Consider the following 17,950-nt stretch of genomic DNA (forward strand, 5'->3'; position numbering starts at 1 on the left):
AGCTCATTCTGTCAGTAGTAACCTCTGTAGTCTTACCTGGCGTTCAGCTCATTCTGTCAGTAGTAACCTCGGGAATCTTACCTGACGTTCAGCTCATTCTGTCAGTAGTAACCTCTGTAGTCTTACCTGGCGTTCAGCTCATTCTGTCAGTAGTAACCTCCGTAGACTTACCTGGTGTTCAGCTCATTCTGTCTGTAGTAACCTCCCTAGTCCTGACGTGTTGGCGTTCAGCTCATTCTGTCTGTAGTAACCTCCGTAGTACTGGTGTTCAGCTCATTCTGTCTGTAGTAACCTCCGTAGTACTGGTGTTCAGCTCATTCTGTCAGTAGTAACCTCCGTAGTCCTGACGTGTTGGTGTTCCCTGTCTGGTGTATCCAGGATGCACGCCATGCAGCAGAGGGAGAGATCTACACCAAACTGAACCAGAAGATAGATGAGTTTATCCAGCTGGCAGACTATGATTGGGGCATGCCGGAGTCGGACGGCCAGGCCAGTGGATACCTCATGGACCTCATCAACTTCCTCCGCAGCACCTTCCAGGTCTTCACACACCTGCCGGTGAGTTAGCCACTCCCCCCCCCCCCGCAGGCAGGGGAACTCTGGGAGATGGGAGTGTTGTTGTTGTGAGTTATTTGTGGTAGTGTTGTTCTTGTATCAGTGTTAAGTCACGGTGGTGACTTGTATCTACTGTGCTTCTCGTTGGGTTGAGTGACCCTGTTGATGATACCCACTGTGGCATGACTGCAGTCCTGTACTGCAGTAATGTGTATATACTGTTGGAGTTATGTACTGCAGTAATGTGTCTATGTGTTGGAGTTATGTACTGCAGTAATGTGTCTATGTGTTGGAGTTATGTACTGCAGTAATGTGTCTATGTGTTGGAGTTATGTACTGCAGTAATGTGTATATACTGTTGGAGTTATGTACTGCAGTAATGTGTCTATGTGTTGGAGTTATGTACTGCAGTAATGTGTATATACTGTTGGAGTTATGTACTGCAGTAATGTGTCTATGTGTTGGAGTTATGTACTGCAGTAATGTGTATATACTGTTGGAGTTATGTACTGCAGTAATGTGTCTATGTGTTGGAGTTATGTACTGCAGTAATGTGTCTATGTGTTGGAGTTATGTACTGTGTATTCAGTGTTGGAGTTATGTACTGCAGTAATGTGTATATACTGTTGGAGTTATGTACTGCAGTAATGTGTCTATGTGTTGGAGTTATGTACTGCAGTAATGTGTCTATGTGTTGGAGTTATGTACTGTGTATTCAGTGTTGGAGTTATGTACTGCAGTAATGTGTATATACTGTTGGAGTTATGTACTGCAGTAATGTGTCTATGTGTTGGAGTTATGTACTGCAGTAATGTGTCTATGTGTTGGAGTTATGTACTGTGTATTCAGTGTTGGAGTTGTGTACTGCAGTAATGTGTATATACTATTGGAGTTATGTACTGCAGTAATGTGTCTATGTGTTGGAGTTATGTACTGCAGTAATGTGTCTATGTGTTGGAGTTATGTACTGTGTATTCAGTGTTGGAGTTATGTACTGCAGTAATGTGTCTATGTGTTGGAGTTATGTACTGCAGTAATGTGTCTATGTGTTGGAGTTATGTACTGCAGTAATGTGTATATACTGTTGGAGTTATGTACTGCAGTAATGTGTATATACTGTTGGAGTTATGTACTGCAGTAATGTGTCTATGTGTTGGAGTTATGGACTGTGTATTCAGTGTTGGAGTTATGTACTGCAGTAATGTGTCTATGTGTTGGAGTTATGTGCTGCAGTAATGTGTCTATGTGTTGGAGTTATGTACTGCAGTAATGTGTCTATGTGTTGGAGTTATGGACTGTGTATTCAGTGTTGGAGTTATGTACTGCAGTAATGTGTATATACTGTTGGAGTTATGTACTGCAGTAATGTGTCTATGTGTTGGAGTTATGTACTGCAGTAATGTGTCTATGTGTTGGAGTTATGTACTGTGTATTCAGTGTTGGAGTTGTGTACTGCAGTACTGTGTCTATGTGTTGGAGTTATGTACTGCAGTAATGTGTATATACTATTGGAGTTATGTACTGCAGTAATGTGTCTATGTGTTGGAGTTGTGTACTGCAGTACTGTGTATTCAGTGTTGGAGTTATGTACTGCAGTAATGTGTATTCAGTGTTGGAGTTATGTACTGCAGTAATGTGTGTCAGTGTTGGAGTTGTGTACTGCAGTAATGTGTATTCAGTGTTGGAGTTATGTACTGCAGTACTGTGTATTCAGTGTTGGAGTTGTGTATTCAGTGTTGGAGTTGTGTACTGCAGTACTGTGTATTCAGTGTTGGAGTTGTGTATTCAGTGTTGGAGTTGTGTACTGCAGTACTGTGTATTCAGTGTTGGAGTTATGTACTGCAGTAATGTGTATTCAGTGTTGGAGTTGTGTACTGCAGTACTGTGTATTCAGTGTTGGAGTTGTGTATTCAGTGTTGGAGTTGTGTACTGCAGTAATGTGTATTCAGTGTTGGAGTTGTGTACTGCAGTACTGTGTATTCAGTGTTGGAGTTATGTACTGCAGTAATGTGTATTCAGTGTTGGAGTTGTGTACTGCAGTAATGTGTCTATGTGTTGGAGTTGTGTACTGCAGTACTGTGTATTCAGTGTTGGAGTTGTGTACTGCAGTAATGTGTATTCAGTGTTGGAGTTGTGTACTGCAGTAATGTGTCTATGTGTTGGAGTTGTGTACTGCAGTACTGTGTATTCAGTGTTGGAGTTATGTACTGCAGTAATGTGTATTCAGTGTTGGAGTTGTGTACTGCAGTACTGTGTATTCAGTGTTGGAGTTGTGTATTCAGTGTTGGAGTTGTGTACTGCAGTAATGTGTATTCAGTGTTGGAGTTGTGTACTGCAGTACTGTGTATTCAGTGTTGGAGTTATGTACTGCAGTAATGTGTATTCAGTGTTGGAGTTGTGTACTGCAGTAATGTGTCTATGTGTTGGAGTTGTGTACTGCAGTACTGTGTATTCAGTGTTGGAGTTGTGTACTGCAGTAATGTGTATTCAGTGTTGGAGTTGTGTACTGCAGTAATGTGTCTATGTGTTGGAGTTGTGTACTGCAGTACTGTGTATTCAGTGTTGGAGTTGTGTATTCAGTGTTGGAGTTGTGTACTGCAGTAATGTGTATTCAGTGTTGGAGTTGTGTATTCAGTGTTGGAGTTATGTACTGCAGTACTGTGTATTCAGTGTTGGAGTTGTGTATTCAGTGTTGGAGTTGTGTATTCAGTGTTGGAGTTGTGTACTGCAGTACTGTGTATTCAGTGTTGGAGTTGTGTACTGCAGTAATGTGTATTCAGTGTTGGAGTTGTGTATTCAGTGTTGGAGTTGTGTACTGCAGTAATGTGTATTCAGTGTTGGAGTTGTGTATTCAGTGTTGGAGTTATGTACTGCAGTAATGTGTATTCAGTGTTGGAGTTGTGTACTGCAGTAATGTGTATTCAGTGTTGGAGTTGTGTATTCAGTGTTGGAGTTGTGTACTGCAGTACTGTGTATTCAGTGTTGGAGTTATGTACTGCAGTAATGTGTATTCAGTGTTGGAGTTGTGTACTGCAGTACTGTGTATTCAGTGTTGGAGTTGTGTACTGCAGTACTGTGTATTCAGTGTTGGAGTTGTGTACTGCAGTACTGTGTATTCAGTGTTGGAGTTGTGTACTGCAGTAATGTGTATTCAGTGTTGAGTTGTGTACTGCAGTACTGTGTATTCAGTGTTGGAGTTGTGTACTGCAGTACTGTGTATTCAGTGTTGGAGTTGTGTACTGCAGTAATGTGTATTCAGTGTTGGAGTTGTGTACTGCAGTACTGTGTATTCAGTGTTGGAGTTGTGTACTGCAGTACTGTGTATTCAGTGTTGGAGTTGTGTACTGCAGTACTGTGTATTCAGTGTTGGAGTTGTGTACTGCAGTACTGTGTATTCAGTGTTGGAGTTGTGTACTGCAGTACTGTGTATTCAGTGTTGGAGTTGTGTACTGCAGTAATGTGTATTCAGTGTTGGAGTTGTGTACTGCAGTACTGTGTATTCAGTGTTGGAGTTGTGTACTGCAGTACTGTGTATTCAGTGTTGGAGTTGTGTACTGCAGTACTGTGTATTCAGTGTTGGAGTTGTGTACTGCAGTAATGTGTATTCAGTGTTGGAGTTGTGTACTGCAGTACTGTGTATTCAGTGTTGGAGTTGTGTACTGCTTATCTTCGGTGCCAATTTCATTCTTTTAGTTCCACAGAAAAGCTCAAGGGAACAAGATCCTTCTAGGTTTTGATAATGACTTGGCATAATGTTAGACTGAAGAGTGACTGGGGAGGATATGAATCCTTACAGCAAAACAACATAACAAAATGAGATGGTCATTTCTGGGGGAGAACAACTGCAATGAAACAGACCAAAGAGCCAATCCCAGTTGGTCGGGAGGTAGCTAGAGACAGAGGACATACGCTGTGCTCTTGTTGCTGGTGGAACCCCAGACCAGACCTGTTGCTGGTGGAACCCCAGACCAGACCTGTTGCTGGTGAGACCCCAGACCAGACCTGTTGCTGGTGAGACCCCAGACCAGACCTGTTGCTGGTGAGACCCCAGACCAGACCTGTTGCTGGTGAGACCCCAGACCAGACCTGTTGCTGGTGAGACCCCAGACCAGACCTGTTGCTGGTGAGACCCCAGACCAGACCTGTTGCTGGTGAGACCCCAGACCAGACCTGTTGCTGGTGGGACCCCAGACCAGACCTGTTGCTGGTGAGACCCCAGACCAGACCTGTTGCTGGTGGAACCCCAGACCAGACCTGTTGCTGGTGGAACCCCAGACCAGACCTGTTGCTGGTGGAACCCCAGACCAGACCTGTTGCTGGTGGAACCCCAGACCAGACCTGTTGCTGGTGGAACCCCAGACCAGACCTGTTGCTGGTGAGACCCCAGACCAGACCTGTTGCTGGTGAGACCCCAGACCAGACCTGTTGCTGGTGAGACCCCAGACCAGACCTGTTGCTGGTGGAACCCCAGACCAGACCTGTTGCTGGTGGAACCCCAGACCAGACCTGTTGCTGGTGGAACCCCAGACCAGACCTGTTGCTGGTGAGACCCCAGACCAGACCTGTTGCTGGTGGAACCCCAGACCAGACCTGTTGCTGGTGGAACCCCAGACCAGACCTGTTGCTGGTGGAACCCCAGACCAGACCTGTTGCTGGTGGAACCCCAGACCAGACCTGTTGCTGGTGGAACCCCAGACCAGACCTGTTGCTGGTGGAACCCCAGACCAGACCTGTTGCTGGTGGAACCCCAGACCAGACCTGTTGCTGGTGGAACCCCAGACCAGACCTGTTGCTGGTGGAACCCCAGACCAGACCTGTTGCTGGTAGAACCCCAGACCAGACCTGTTGCTGGTGGAACCCCAGACCAGACCTGTTGCTGGTGGAACCCCAGACCAGACCTGTTGCTGGTGGAACCCCAGACCAGACCTGTTGCTGGTGGAACCCCAGACCTGTTGCTGGTGGAACCCCAGACCTGTTGCTGGTGGAACCCCAGACCAGACCTGTTGCTGGTGGAACCCCAGACCAGACCTGTTGCTGGTGGAACCCCAGACCAGACCTGTTGCTGGTGGAACCCCAGACCAGACCTGTTGCTGGTGGAACCCCAGACCTGTTGCTGGTGGAACCCCAGACCTGTTGCTGGTGGAACCCCAGACCAGACCTGTTGCTGGTGGAACCCCAGACCAGACCTGTTGCTGGTGGAACCCCAGACCAGACCTGTTGCTGGTGGAACCCCAGACCAGACCTGTTGCTGGTGGAACCCCAGACCAGACCTGTTGCTGGTGGAACCCCAGACCAGACCTGTTGCTGGTGGAACCCCAGACCAGACCTGTTGCTGGTAGAACCCCAGACCTGTTGCTGGTGGAACCCCAGACATGTTGCTGGTTGAACCCCAGACCAGACCTGTTGCTGGTAGAACCCCAGACCTGTTGCTGGTGGAACCCCAGACCTGTTGCTGGTAGAACCCCAGACCAGACCTGTTGCTGGTGGAACCCCAGACCAGACCTGTTGCTGGTAGAACCCCAGACCAGACCTGTTGCTGGTGGAACCCCAGACCAGACCTGTTGCTGGTTGAACCCCAGACCAGACCTGTTGCTGGTGAGACCCCAGACCAGACCTGTTGCTGGTAGAACCCCAGACCAGACCTGTTGCTGTTGGAACCCCAGACCAGACCTGTTGCTGGTAGAACCCCAGACCAGACCTGTTGCTGGTGGAACCCCAGACCAGACCTGTTGCTGGTGGAACCCCAGACCTGTTGCTGGTGGAACCCCAGACCAGACCTGTTGCTGGTAAAACCCCAGACCTGTTGCTGGTTGAACCCCAGACCTGACCTGTTGCTGGTGGAACCCCAGACCAGACCTGTTGCTGGTTGAACCCCAGACCAGACCTGTTGCTGGTGGAACCCCAGACCAGACCTGTTGCTGGTGGAACCCCAGACCAGACCTGTTGCTGGTTGAACCCCAGACCAGACCTGTTGCTGGTTGAACCCCAGACCTGTTGCTGGTGGAACCCCAGACCAGACCTGTTGCTGGTGGAACCCCAGACCTGTTGCTGGTGGAACCCCAGACCAGACCTGTTGCTGGTTGAACCCCAGACCAGACCTGTTGCTGGTGAAACCCCAGACCTGTTGCTGGTTGAACCCCAGACCAGACCTGTTGCTGGTGGAACCCCAGACCAGACCTGTTGCTGGTGAAACCCCAGACCAGACCTGTTGCTGGTGGAACCCCAGACCTGTTGCTGGTTGAACCCCAGACCAGACCTGTTGCTGGTGGAACCCCAGACCTGTTGCTGGTGGAACCCCAGACCTGTTGCTGGTGGAACCCCAGACATGTTGCTGGTGGAACCCCAGACCTGTTGCTGGTAAAACCCCAGACCAGACCTGTTGCTGGTGGAACCCCAGACCTGTTGCTGGTTGAACCCCAGACCAGACCTGTTGCTGGTGGAACCCCAGACCAGACCTGTTGCTGGTGAAACCCCAGACCAGACCTGTTGCTGGTGGAACCCCAGACCTGTTGCTGGTTGAACCCCAGACCAGACCTGTTGCTGGTGGAACCCCAGACCTGTTGCTGGTAAAACCCCAGACCTGTTGCTGGTGGAACCCCAGACATGTTGCTGGTTGAACCCCAGACCTGTTGCTGGTGGAACCCCAGACCTGTTGCTGGTAAAACCCCAGACCAGACCTGTTGCTGGTGGAACCCCAGACCTGTTGCTGGTTGAACCCCAGACCAGACCTGTTGCTGGTGGAACCCCAGACCTGTTGCTGGTGGAACCCCAGACCTGTTGCTGGTGGAACCGTCAGACCTGAGGCTGGTGGAACCCCAGACCAGACCTGTTGCTGGTTGAACCCCAGACCAGACCTGTTGCTGGTGGAACCCCAGACCAGACCTGTTGCTGGTGGAACCCCAGACCAGACCTGTTGCTGGTGGAACCCCAGACCAGACCTGTTGCTGGTGGAACCCCAGACCAGACCTGTTGCTGGTAGAACCCCAGACCAGACCTGTTGCTGGTAGAACCCCAGACCAGACCTGTTGCTGGTGGACCCCCAGACCAGACCTGTTGCTGGTGGAACCCCAGACCAGACCTGTTGCTGGTGGAACCCCAGACCTGTTGCTGGTGGAACCCCAGACCTGTTGCTGGTGGAACCCCAGACCAGACCTGTTGCTGGTGGAACCCCAGACCAGACCTGTTGCTGGTGGAACCCCAGACCAGACCTGTTGCTGGTGGAACCCCAGACCAGACCTGTTGCTGGTGGAACCCCAGACCAGACCTGTTGCTGGTGGAACCCCAGACCAGACCTGTTGCTGGTAGAACCCCAGACCTGTTGCTGGTGGAACCCCAGACATGTTGCTGGTTGAACCCCAGACCAGACCTGTTGCTGGTAGAACCCCAGACCTGTTGCTGGTGGAACCCCAGACCTGTTGCTGGTAGAACCCCAGACCAGACCTGTTGCTGGTGGAACCCCAGACCAGACCTGTTGCTGGTAGAACCCCAGACCAGACCTGTTGCTGGTGGAACCCCAGACCAGACCTGTTGCTGGTTGAACCCCAGACCAGACCTGTTGCTGGTGAAACCCCAGACCAGACCTGTTGCTGGTAGAACCCCAGACCAGACCTGTTGCTGGTGGAACCCCAGACCAGACCTGTTGCTGGTAGAACCCCAGACCAGACCTGTTGCTGGTGGAACCCCAGACCAGACCTGTTGCTGGTGGAACCCCAGACCTGTTGCTGGTGGAACCCCAGACCAGACCTGTTGCTGGTAAAACCCCAGACCTGTTGCTGGTTGAACCCCAGACCTGACCTGTTGCTGGTGGAACCCCAGACCAGACCTGTTGCTGGTTGAACCCCAGACCAGACCTGTTGCTGGTGGAACCCCAGACCAGACCTGTTGCTGGTGGAACCCCAGACCAGACCTGTTGCTGGTTGAACCCCAGACCAGACCTGTTGCTGGTTGAACCCCAGACCTGTTGCTGGTGGAACCCCAGACCAGACCTGTTGCTGGTGGAACCCCAGACCTGTTGCTGGTGGAACCCCAGACCAGACCTGTTGCTGGTTGAACCCCAGACCAGACCTGTTGCTGGTGAAACCCCAGACCTGTTGCTGGTTGAACCCCAGACCAGACCTGTTGCTGGTGGAACCCCAGACCAGACCTGTTGCTGGTGAAACCCCAGACCAGACCTGTTGCTGGTGGAACCCCAGACCTGTTGCTGGTTGAACCCCAGACCAGACCTGTTGCTGGTGGAACCCCAGACCTGTTGCTGGTGGAACCCCAGACCTGTTGCTGGTGGAACCCCAGACATGTTGCTGGTTGAACCCCAGACCTGTTGCTGGTGGAACCCCAGACCTGTTGCTGGTAAAACCCCAGACCAGACCTGTTGCTGGTGGAACCCCAGACCTGTTGCTGGTTGAACCCCAGACCAGACCTGTTGCTGGTGGAACCCCAGACCAGACCTGTTGCTGGTGAAACCCCAGACCAGACCTGTTGCTGGTGGAACCCCAGACCTGTTGCTGGTTGAACCCCAGACCAGACCTGTTGCTGGTGGAACCCCAGACCTGTTGCTGGTAAAACCCCAGACCTGTTGCTGGTGGAACCCCAGACATGTTGCTGGTTGAACCCCAGACCTGTTGCTGGTGGAACCCCAGACCTGTTGCTGGTAAAACCCCAGACCAGACCTGTTGCTGGTGGAACCCCAGACCTGTTGCTGGTGGAACCCCAGACCTGTTGCTGGTTGAACCCCAGACCAGACCTGTTGCTGGTGGAACCCCAGACCTGTTGCTGGTGGAACCCCAGACCTGTTGCTGGTGGAACCGTCAGACCTGAGGCTGGTGGAACCCCAGACCAGACCTGTTGCTGGTTGAACCCCAGACCAGACCTGTTGCTGGTGGAACCCCAGACCAGACCTGTTGCTGGTGGAACCCCAGACCAGACCTGTTGCTGGTGGAACCCCAGACCAGACCTGTTGCTGGTGGAACCCCAGACCAGACCTGTTGCTGGTGGAACCCCAGACCTGTTGCTGGTGGAACCCCAGACCTGTTGCTGGTGGAACCCCAGACCAGACCTGTTGCTGGTGGAACCCCAGGCCAGACCTGTTGCTGGTGGAACCCCAGGCCAGACCTGTTGCTGGTGGAACCCCAGACCAGACCTGTTGCTGGTGGAACCCCAGACCAGACCTGTTGCTGGTGGAACCCCAGACCAGACCTGTTGCTGGTGGAACCCCAGACCAGACCTGTTGCTGGTGGAACCCCAGACCAGACCTGTTGCTGGTGGAACCCCAGGCCAGACCTGTTGCTGGTGGAACCCCAGACCAGACCTGTTGCTGGTGGAACCCCAGACCAGACCTGTTGCTGGTGGAACCCCAGACCAGACCTGTTGCTGGTTGAACCCCAGACCATACCTGTTGCTGGTGGAACCCCAGACCAGACCTGTTGCTGGTGGAACCCCAGACCAGACCTGTTGCTGGTGGAACCCCAGACCAGACCTGTTGCTGGTGGAACCCCAGACCAGACCTGTTGCTGGTGGAACCCCAGACCAGACCTGTTGCTGGTGGAACCCCAGACCAGACCTGTTGCTGGTGGAACCCCAGACCAGACCTGTTGCTGGTGAGACCCCAGACCAGACCTGTTGCTGGTGGAACCCCAGACCAGACCTGTTGCTGGTGGAACCCCAGACCAGACCTGTTGCTGGTGGAACCCCAGACCAGACCTGTTGCTGGTGGAACCCCAGACCAGACCTGTTGCTGGTGGAACCCCAGACCAGACCTGTTGCTGGTGGAACCCCAGACCTGTTGCTGGTGAGACCCCAGACCAGACCTGTTGCTGGTGAAACCCCAGACCAGACCTGTTGCTGGTAGAACCCCAGACCAGACCTGTTGCTGGTGGAACCCCAGACCAGACCTGTTGCTGGTGGAACCCCAGACCAGACCTGTTGCTGGTGGAACCCCAGACCAGACCTGTTGCTGGTGGAACCCCAGACCAGACCTGTTGCTGGTTGAACCCCAGACCATACCTGTTGCTGGTGGAACCCCAGACCAGACCTGTTGCTGGTGGAACCCCAGACCAGACCTGTTGCTGGTGGAACCCCAGACCAGACCTGTTGCTGGTGGAACCCCAGACCAGACCTGTTGCTGGTGGAACCCCAGACCAGACCTGTTGCTGGTGGAACCCCAGACCAGACCTGTTGCTGGTTGCTTTGTACACCAGCCTCCTTATCTTGAATACAATCATTTCCAGCTTTTTATTCACGTTTTGTTTTTTAAGATGTTTTTCTTCAGGAATGTCTCCTCTGTCTCCCACAGTAAATCTATAATGTATTTCTCTATTGATTTGACTTCCTCTGCCAAGCATGCTGGGTCTCTGGTTTTTCTTTTCCTGTCCATTTATTGTTGCCATCCTTTCTTTCCCTCCTATTCTGGACATGTTTCATTTGTTTGGGTGGTTCTGGTTCTGCTCAGAATAACTGCAATGACCATGCTGCCATGTCGGTAAGTACCCCCCCCCTCCCTGCACTACTCTGCCCCCCTCCCTGTCCTACTCTGCCCCCCCCTGCCCTACTCTGCCCCTCCCTCCCTGCCCTACTCTGCCCCCCCCCTCCCTGCCCTACTCTGCCCCCCTCCCTGTCCTACTCTGCCCCTCCTCCCTGTCCTACTCTGCCCCCCCTCCCTGCCCTACTCTGCCCCCCTCCCTGCACTACTCTGCCCTCCTACCCTGTCACTACTCTGCCCCCCCTCCCTGCACTACTCTGCCCCCCTCCCTGCACTACTCTGCCCCCCCTCCCTGCACTACTCTGCCCCCTCCTACTCTGCCCCCCTCCCTGCCCTACTCTGCCCCCCTCCCTGCCCTACTCTGCCCCCCTCCCTGCCCTACTCTGCCCCCCCCTCCCTGCCCTACTCTGCCCCCCTCCACCCCCTGCCCCCCCCCCTACTCTGCCCCCCCTCCCCCCCTGCCCTACTCTACCCCCCCCTCCCTGCCCTACTCTGCATCCCCCCTGCTCTGCCCTATTCTGTCCCCTCCCTGCCCCTCTCCCCCTGTCCTACTCTGCCCCCTGCCCTACTCTGCCCCTCCTGCCCTACTCTGCCCCTCCTGTCCTACTCTGCCCCTCACCCTGCCCTACTCTGCCCCTCCCTGCCCCCTCTCCTACCCTGCCCTACTCTGCCCCCTCCCTGCCCTACTCTGCCCCCTACCTGCCCCTCCTACCCTGCCCTACTCTGCCCCCTCTACCCTACTCTGCCCCCCCCCTGCTCCTCTCCTACCCTGCCCTACTCTGCCCCTCCCCCTGCCCTACTCTGCCCCTCATACCCTACTCTGCCCCTCCCTCCCCTGCCCCTCCTACCCTGCCCTACTCTGCCCCCCTCTGTCCCCCTCCCCTACTCTGCCCCTCATGCCCTACTCTGCCCCTCCTGTCCTACTCTGCCCCCTCTACCCTACTCTGCCCCCCTCCTGTCCTACTCTGCCCCTCATACCCTACTCTGCCCCCTCCCTGCCCCTCCTACCCTGCCCCTACTCTGCCCCCTCCCTGTCCTACTCTGCCCCCCCTCCCTGCCCTACTCTGCCCCTCCCTACCCTGCCCTGCCCTACTCTGCCCCCCCTGCCCTACTCTGCCCCCCCTCCCTCTCCTACTCTGCCCCCTCCCTGCCCTACTCTGCCCCTCGTACCCTGTCCTACTCTGCCCCCCTGCCCTACTACCCCCCCTACCCTGTCCTACATTGCCCCCTCCCTGTCTACTCTGCCCCCCTCCCTCTCCTACTCTGTCCTACTCTGCCCCCTCCCTGCCCTACTCTGCCCCCCCTCCCCTGCCCTACTCTGTCCCCCCTCCCTGCCCTACTCTGTCCCCCTCCCTGCCCTACTCTGTCCCCCTCCCTGCCCTACTCTGTCCCCCTCCCTGCCCTACTCTGCCCCCCCTCCCTCTCCTACTCTGTCCCCCTCCCTGCCCTACTCTGTCCCCCTCCCTGCCCTACTCTGCCCCCTCCCTGCCCTACTCTGCCCCCCTCCCTGCCCCCTCCCTGCCCCCCCCTCCCCCCCCCTACTCTGCCCCCTCCCTGCCCTACTCTGTCCCCCTCCCTGTCCTACTCTGCCCCTCCCTGTCCTACTCTGCCCCCCCTCCCTCTCCTACCCTGTCCTACTCTGCCCCCCCCCTGCCCTACTCTGTCCCCCTCCCTCTCCTACTCTGCCCCCCTCCCTCTCCTACTCTGCCCCCCCCCTGTCCTACTCTGTCCCCCCCTCCCTGTCCTACTCTGCCCTCCACCCTGCCCCCTGTCCTCTGCCCCCTCCACCCTGCCCTACTCTGCCCCCCCCCCCCCCTACCCTGTCCAGTTCTGGGTAAATGCATGATCATGTCTGTACTGTGGATTTGCATCCAGGCTTGTTGCTTCCTCCACTTGTGATGATGCTGAACTATAGTAATTTACATACCATCCATCACGTTTAGTGCAAGTTAAATCTAAAGGTTATTTTATCTGTACATTGTCTGTAAACACACACAGGGTCTACTACCCCCCCTTCCCCTTACCCTGTCCTACATTGCCCCCCCTCCCTGTCCTACTCTGCCCCCCTCCCTCTCCTACTCTGCCCCCTGCCCTACTCTGCCTGGATAACTCTGCCCCCCTGCCCTACTCTGCCCACCCTTTGGAATACCTAGGATAGGATAAAGTAATTTCATCCCCCCTTAAAAGACCTAGATGCAACTATTGTAAAGTGGCTGTTCCACTAAGGTGAAAGCACCAATTTGTAAGTCGCTCTGGATAAGAGCGTCTGCTAAATGACTTAAATGGATGACTTTATTTGTACAGCTCAGTATCCAGTATGTGTAACAGATTGTATGGATAACATATGGCAAATCAAATGTTTTTGGTCACATACACATATTTAGCAGATGTTATTGCTGATGGAGCGAAATACTTGTGTTTCTAGCTCCAACAGTGCAGTAATATCTGACTAAATACTTGTGTTTCTAGCTCCAACAGTGCAGTAATATCTGACTAAATACTTGTGTTTCTAGCTCCAACAGTGCAGTAATATCTGACTAAATACTTGTGTTTCTAGCTCCAACAGCGCAGTAATATCTGACTAAATACTTGTGTTTCTAGCTCCAACAGTGCAGTAATATCTAACCATTCACAACCATACATCAAATGTATTTATATAGCCCTTCGTACATCAGCTGATATCTCAAAGTGCTGTACAGAAACCCAGCCTTAAACCCCAAACAGCAAGCAATGCAGGTGTAGAAGCACGGTGGCTAGGAAAACCTCCCTAGAAAGGCCAGAACCTAGGAAGAAACCTAGAGAGGAACCAGGCTATGTGGGGTGGCCAGTCCTCTTCTGGCTGTGCCGGGTGGAGATTATAACAGAACATGGCCAAGATGTTCAAATGTTCATAAATGACCAGCATGGTCCAATAATAATAAGGCAGAACAGTTGAAACTGGAGCAGCAGCATGGCCAGGTGGACTGGGGACAGCAAGGAGTTATCATGTCAGGTAGTCCTGAGGCATGGTCCTAGGGCTCAGGTCCTCCGAGAGAGAGAGAGAAAGAAAGAGAGAATTAGAGAGAGCACACTTAAATTCACACAGGACACCGAATAGGACAGGAGTAGTACTCCAGATGTAACAAACTGACCCTAGCCCCCCGACACATAAACTACTGCAGCATAAATACTGGAGGCTGAGACAGGAGGGGTCAGGAGACACTGTGGCCCCATCAGATGACACCCCCGGACTGGGCCAAACAGGCAGGATATAACCCCACCTTCTTTGCCAAAGCACAGCCCACACACCACTAGAGGGATATCTTCAACCACCAACTTACCATCCTGAGACAAGGCTGAGTATAGCCCACAAAGATCTCCGCCATGGCACAACCCAAGGGGGGGGCGTCAACCCAGACAGGATGACCACATCAGTGACTCAACCCACTCAGGTGACGCACCCCCTCCAGGGACGGTATGAAAGAGCCCCAGTTAGCCAGTGACTCAGCCCCCGTAACAGGGTTAGAGGCAGAGAATCCCAGTGGAAAGAGGGGAACCGGCCAGGCAGAGACAGCAAGGGCGGTTCATTGCTCCAGAGCCTTTCCGTTCACCTTCACACTCCTGGGCCAGACTACACTCAATCATATGACCCACTGATGAGATGAGTCTTCAGTAAAGACTTAAATGTTGAGACCGAGTTTGTGTCTCTGACATGGGTAGGCAGACCGTTCCATAAAAATGGAGCTCTATCGGAGAAACAAACACATCTAAAAGTAAAATAATGGAATTAAGTATATAAATAATTAAGTATAATATATATAAGTATATAAATATTAGGACAAGCAATGTCGTAGTGGCATTAACTAAAATAGTCTAATAGAATACAGTATATACATATGAGATGAGTAAAGAAGTATGTAAACATTATTAAACAGACTAGTGTTCCATTATTAAAGTGACCAGTGATTCCATGTCTACAGGGCAGCAGCCTCTAAGGTGCGGGGTTGAGTAACCGGGTGGTAGCCGGCTATATATATATATATATTATATATATACACTAAGAAAGCTTTGTTGTAGAGTGCTTAGCACTAAATCCAGGGAGGGGCCAGCTGAGTATAAGACTGTATCATCTGCATATAAATGGATTAAAAGAGCTTCTTCCTACTGCCTGAGCTATGTTGTTGATGTAAATTGAGAAGAAAGTGGGGCCTAGGATCGAGCCTTGGGGTACTCCCTTGGTGACGGGCAGTGGCTGAGACCACAGATGTTCTGACTTTGTACGCTGCACTCTTTGACAGTGGTAGTTAGCAAACAAGCCAAAGACCCCTCAGACACCAATACTCCTTAGCCGATCCACAAGAATTTATTGTCTACCGTATTAAAAGCGTTGGCCAAGTCAATAAAAATAGAAGCACAACATTGCTTAGAATCAAGGTCAGTGGTGACATCATTTATTACCTTTTAAGGTTGCAGTGACACTTCCATAACCTGAGCGGAAACCAGATTGGATAACAGAGAGCCAGTCAGTTGATTATTGACAAGTTTTCCCAACACTTTTGATTAACAGGGCAAGATAGAAATGGGCCTATAATGGTTAGGATCAGCTTGATACCCCCCTTTTAAATAAAGGACCAACCTTGGCTGCCTTTCAAGCACTGGGAATCTCCCCAGAGGTGAGACAGGCCTTCCAAGCACTGGGAACCTCCCCAGAGGTGAGACAGGCCTTCCAAGCACTGGGAACCTCCCCAGAGAGGTTGAGATGAGTAATGTAGGGTATGTAAACAAAGTGGCATAGTTTAAAGTGGCTAGTGATACATGTATTACATAAAGATGCAGTAGATGGTATAGAGTACAGTTTATACGTATGAGATGAGTAATGTAGGGTATGTAAACATATAAAAGTGGCATTGTTTAAAGTGTCTAGTGATTCATTATGGCAAGATGCAGTAGATGGTATAGAGTACAGTATATACATATGAGATGAGTAATGTAGGGTTTGTAAACATTATATTAAGTGGCATTGTTTAAAGTGGCTAGTGATACATTTTTTACATACATTTTTCCATTGTTAAAGTGGCTGGAGTTGAGTCAGTATGTTGGCAGCAGCCACTCAATGTTAATGGTGGCTGTTTAACAGTCTGATGGCCTTGAGATAGAAGCTGTTTTTCAGTCTCTCGGTCCCAGCTTTGATGCACCTGTACTGACCTCGCCTTCTGGATGATAGCGGGGTGAACAGGCAGTGGCTCGGGTGGTTGTTGTCCTTGATGATCTTTATGGCCTTCCTGTAACATCGGGTGGTGTAGGTGTCCTGGAGGGCAGGTAGTTTGCCCCCGGTGATGCGTTGTGCAGACCTCACTACCCTCTGGAGAGCCTTACGGTTGAGGGCGGAGCAGTTGCCGTACCAGGCGGTGATACAGCCCACCAGGATGCTCTCGATTGCGCATCTGTAGAAGTTTGTGAGTGCTTTTGGTGACAAGCCGAATTTCTTCAGCCTCCTGAGGTTGAAGAGGCGCTGCTGCGCCTTCTTCACGACGCTGTCTGTGTGGGTGGACCAATTCAGTTTGTCTGTGATGTGTACGCAGAGGAACTTAAAACTTTCCACCTTTTCCACCACTGTACCGTCGATGTGGATAGGGGGGTTCTCCCTCTGCTGTTTCCTGAAGTCCACGATCATCTCCTTTGTTTTGTTGAGGTTGAGTGTGAGGTTATTTTCCTGACACCACCCCCCGAGAGCCCTCACCTCCTCCCTGTAGGCCGTCTCGTTGTTGTTGGTAATCAAGCCTACCACTGTAGTGTCGTCTGCAAACTTGATGATTGAGTTGGAGGCGTGCGTGGCCACGCATTCATGGGTGAACAGGGAGTACAGGAGAGGGCTCAGAACGCACCCTTGTGGGGCCCCGGTATTGAGGATCAGCGGGGTGGAGATGTTGTTACCTACCCTCACCACCTGGGGGCGGCCCGTTAGGAAGTCCAGTACCCAGTTGCACAGGGCGGGGTCGAGACCCAGGGTCTCGAGCTTGATGACGAGTTTGGAGGGTACTATAGTGTTAACGGCTGAGCTGTAGTCGATGAACAGCATTCTCACATAGGTATTCTTCTTGTCCAGATGGGATAGGGCAGTGTGCAGTGTGGTTGCGATTGCGTCGTCTGTGGACCTATTGGGGCGGTAAGAAAATTGGAGTGGGTCTAGGGTGTCGGGTAGGGTGGAGGTGATATGGTGCTTGACTAGTCTCTCAAAGCACTTCATGATGACGGAAGTGAGTGCAACAGGGCGCAGCCTGGGATCACTGTCTATAGGGTTGAAAGATTCACTTAACTTTCACCAAATTCACAGGTTTTCCAGAAATACCAGTTAGAAATAAGCAGGAAACCTGGGAATTTCGGGAAAGCTAACTGAAAACCTGGGAAACATGTCCAACTCTAGACTGGTCCCAGATCTGTTTGTGCTGTCTCCTATGGTGACAGTGACCATAAAGTACCAAGACATCACAAACAGACCTGGGACCAGACTAATCAACAGACCTGGGATCAGTCTAATCAACAGACCTGGGACCAGTCTAATCAACAGACCTGGGACCAGTCTAATCAACAGACCTGGGACCAGTCTAATCAACAGACCTGGGACCAGTCTAATCAACGCCATCTTCACAAACAGACCTGGGACCAGACTAATCAACAGACCTGGGACCAGTCTAATCAACAGACCTGGGACCAGTCTAATCAACGCCATCTTCACAAACAGACCTGGGACCAGTCTAATCAACAGATCTGGGACCAGACTAATCAACAGACCTGGGACCAGTCTAATCAACAGACCTGGGACCAGTCTAATCAACAGACCTGGGACCAGTCTAATCAACGCCATCTTCACAAACAGACCTAGGACCAGTCTAATCAATAGATCTGGGACCAGACTAATCAACAGACCTGGGACCAGTCTAA

The 17,950-nt window shown here is 52.1% G+C and overlaps 1 protein-coding gene across 1 annotated transcript in view; it reads left to right on the forward strand.

Moving 5' to 3' along the window:
* The window catches only part of exoc6 (exocyst complex component 6), an 89,687-nt gene that overhangs the window by 36,350 nt on the left and 35,387 nt on the right, over nt 1-17,950 (forward strand). The window contains exons 11-12 of the mRNA XM_065016188.1: nt 379-558; nt 11,000-11,029. Of these exons, the coding sequence (XP_064872260.1) occupies nt 379-558; nt 11,000-11,029 (210 nt within the window). The remainder of the gene's footprint in view (nt 1-378; nt 559-10,999; nt 11,030-17,950) is intronic.

This window comes from Oncorhynchus nerka, unplaced genomic scaffold, assembly GCF_034236695.1.
Source record: "Oncorhynchus nerka isolate Pitt River unplaced genomic scaffold, Oner_Uvic_2.0 unplaced_scaffold_1095, whole genome shotgun sequence".
Taxonomy (NCBI): domain Eukaryota; kingdom Metazoa; phylum Chordata; class Actinopteri; order Salmoniformes; family Salmonidae; genus Oncorhynchus; species Oncorhynchus nerka.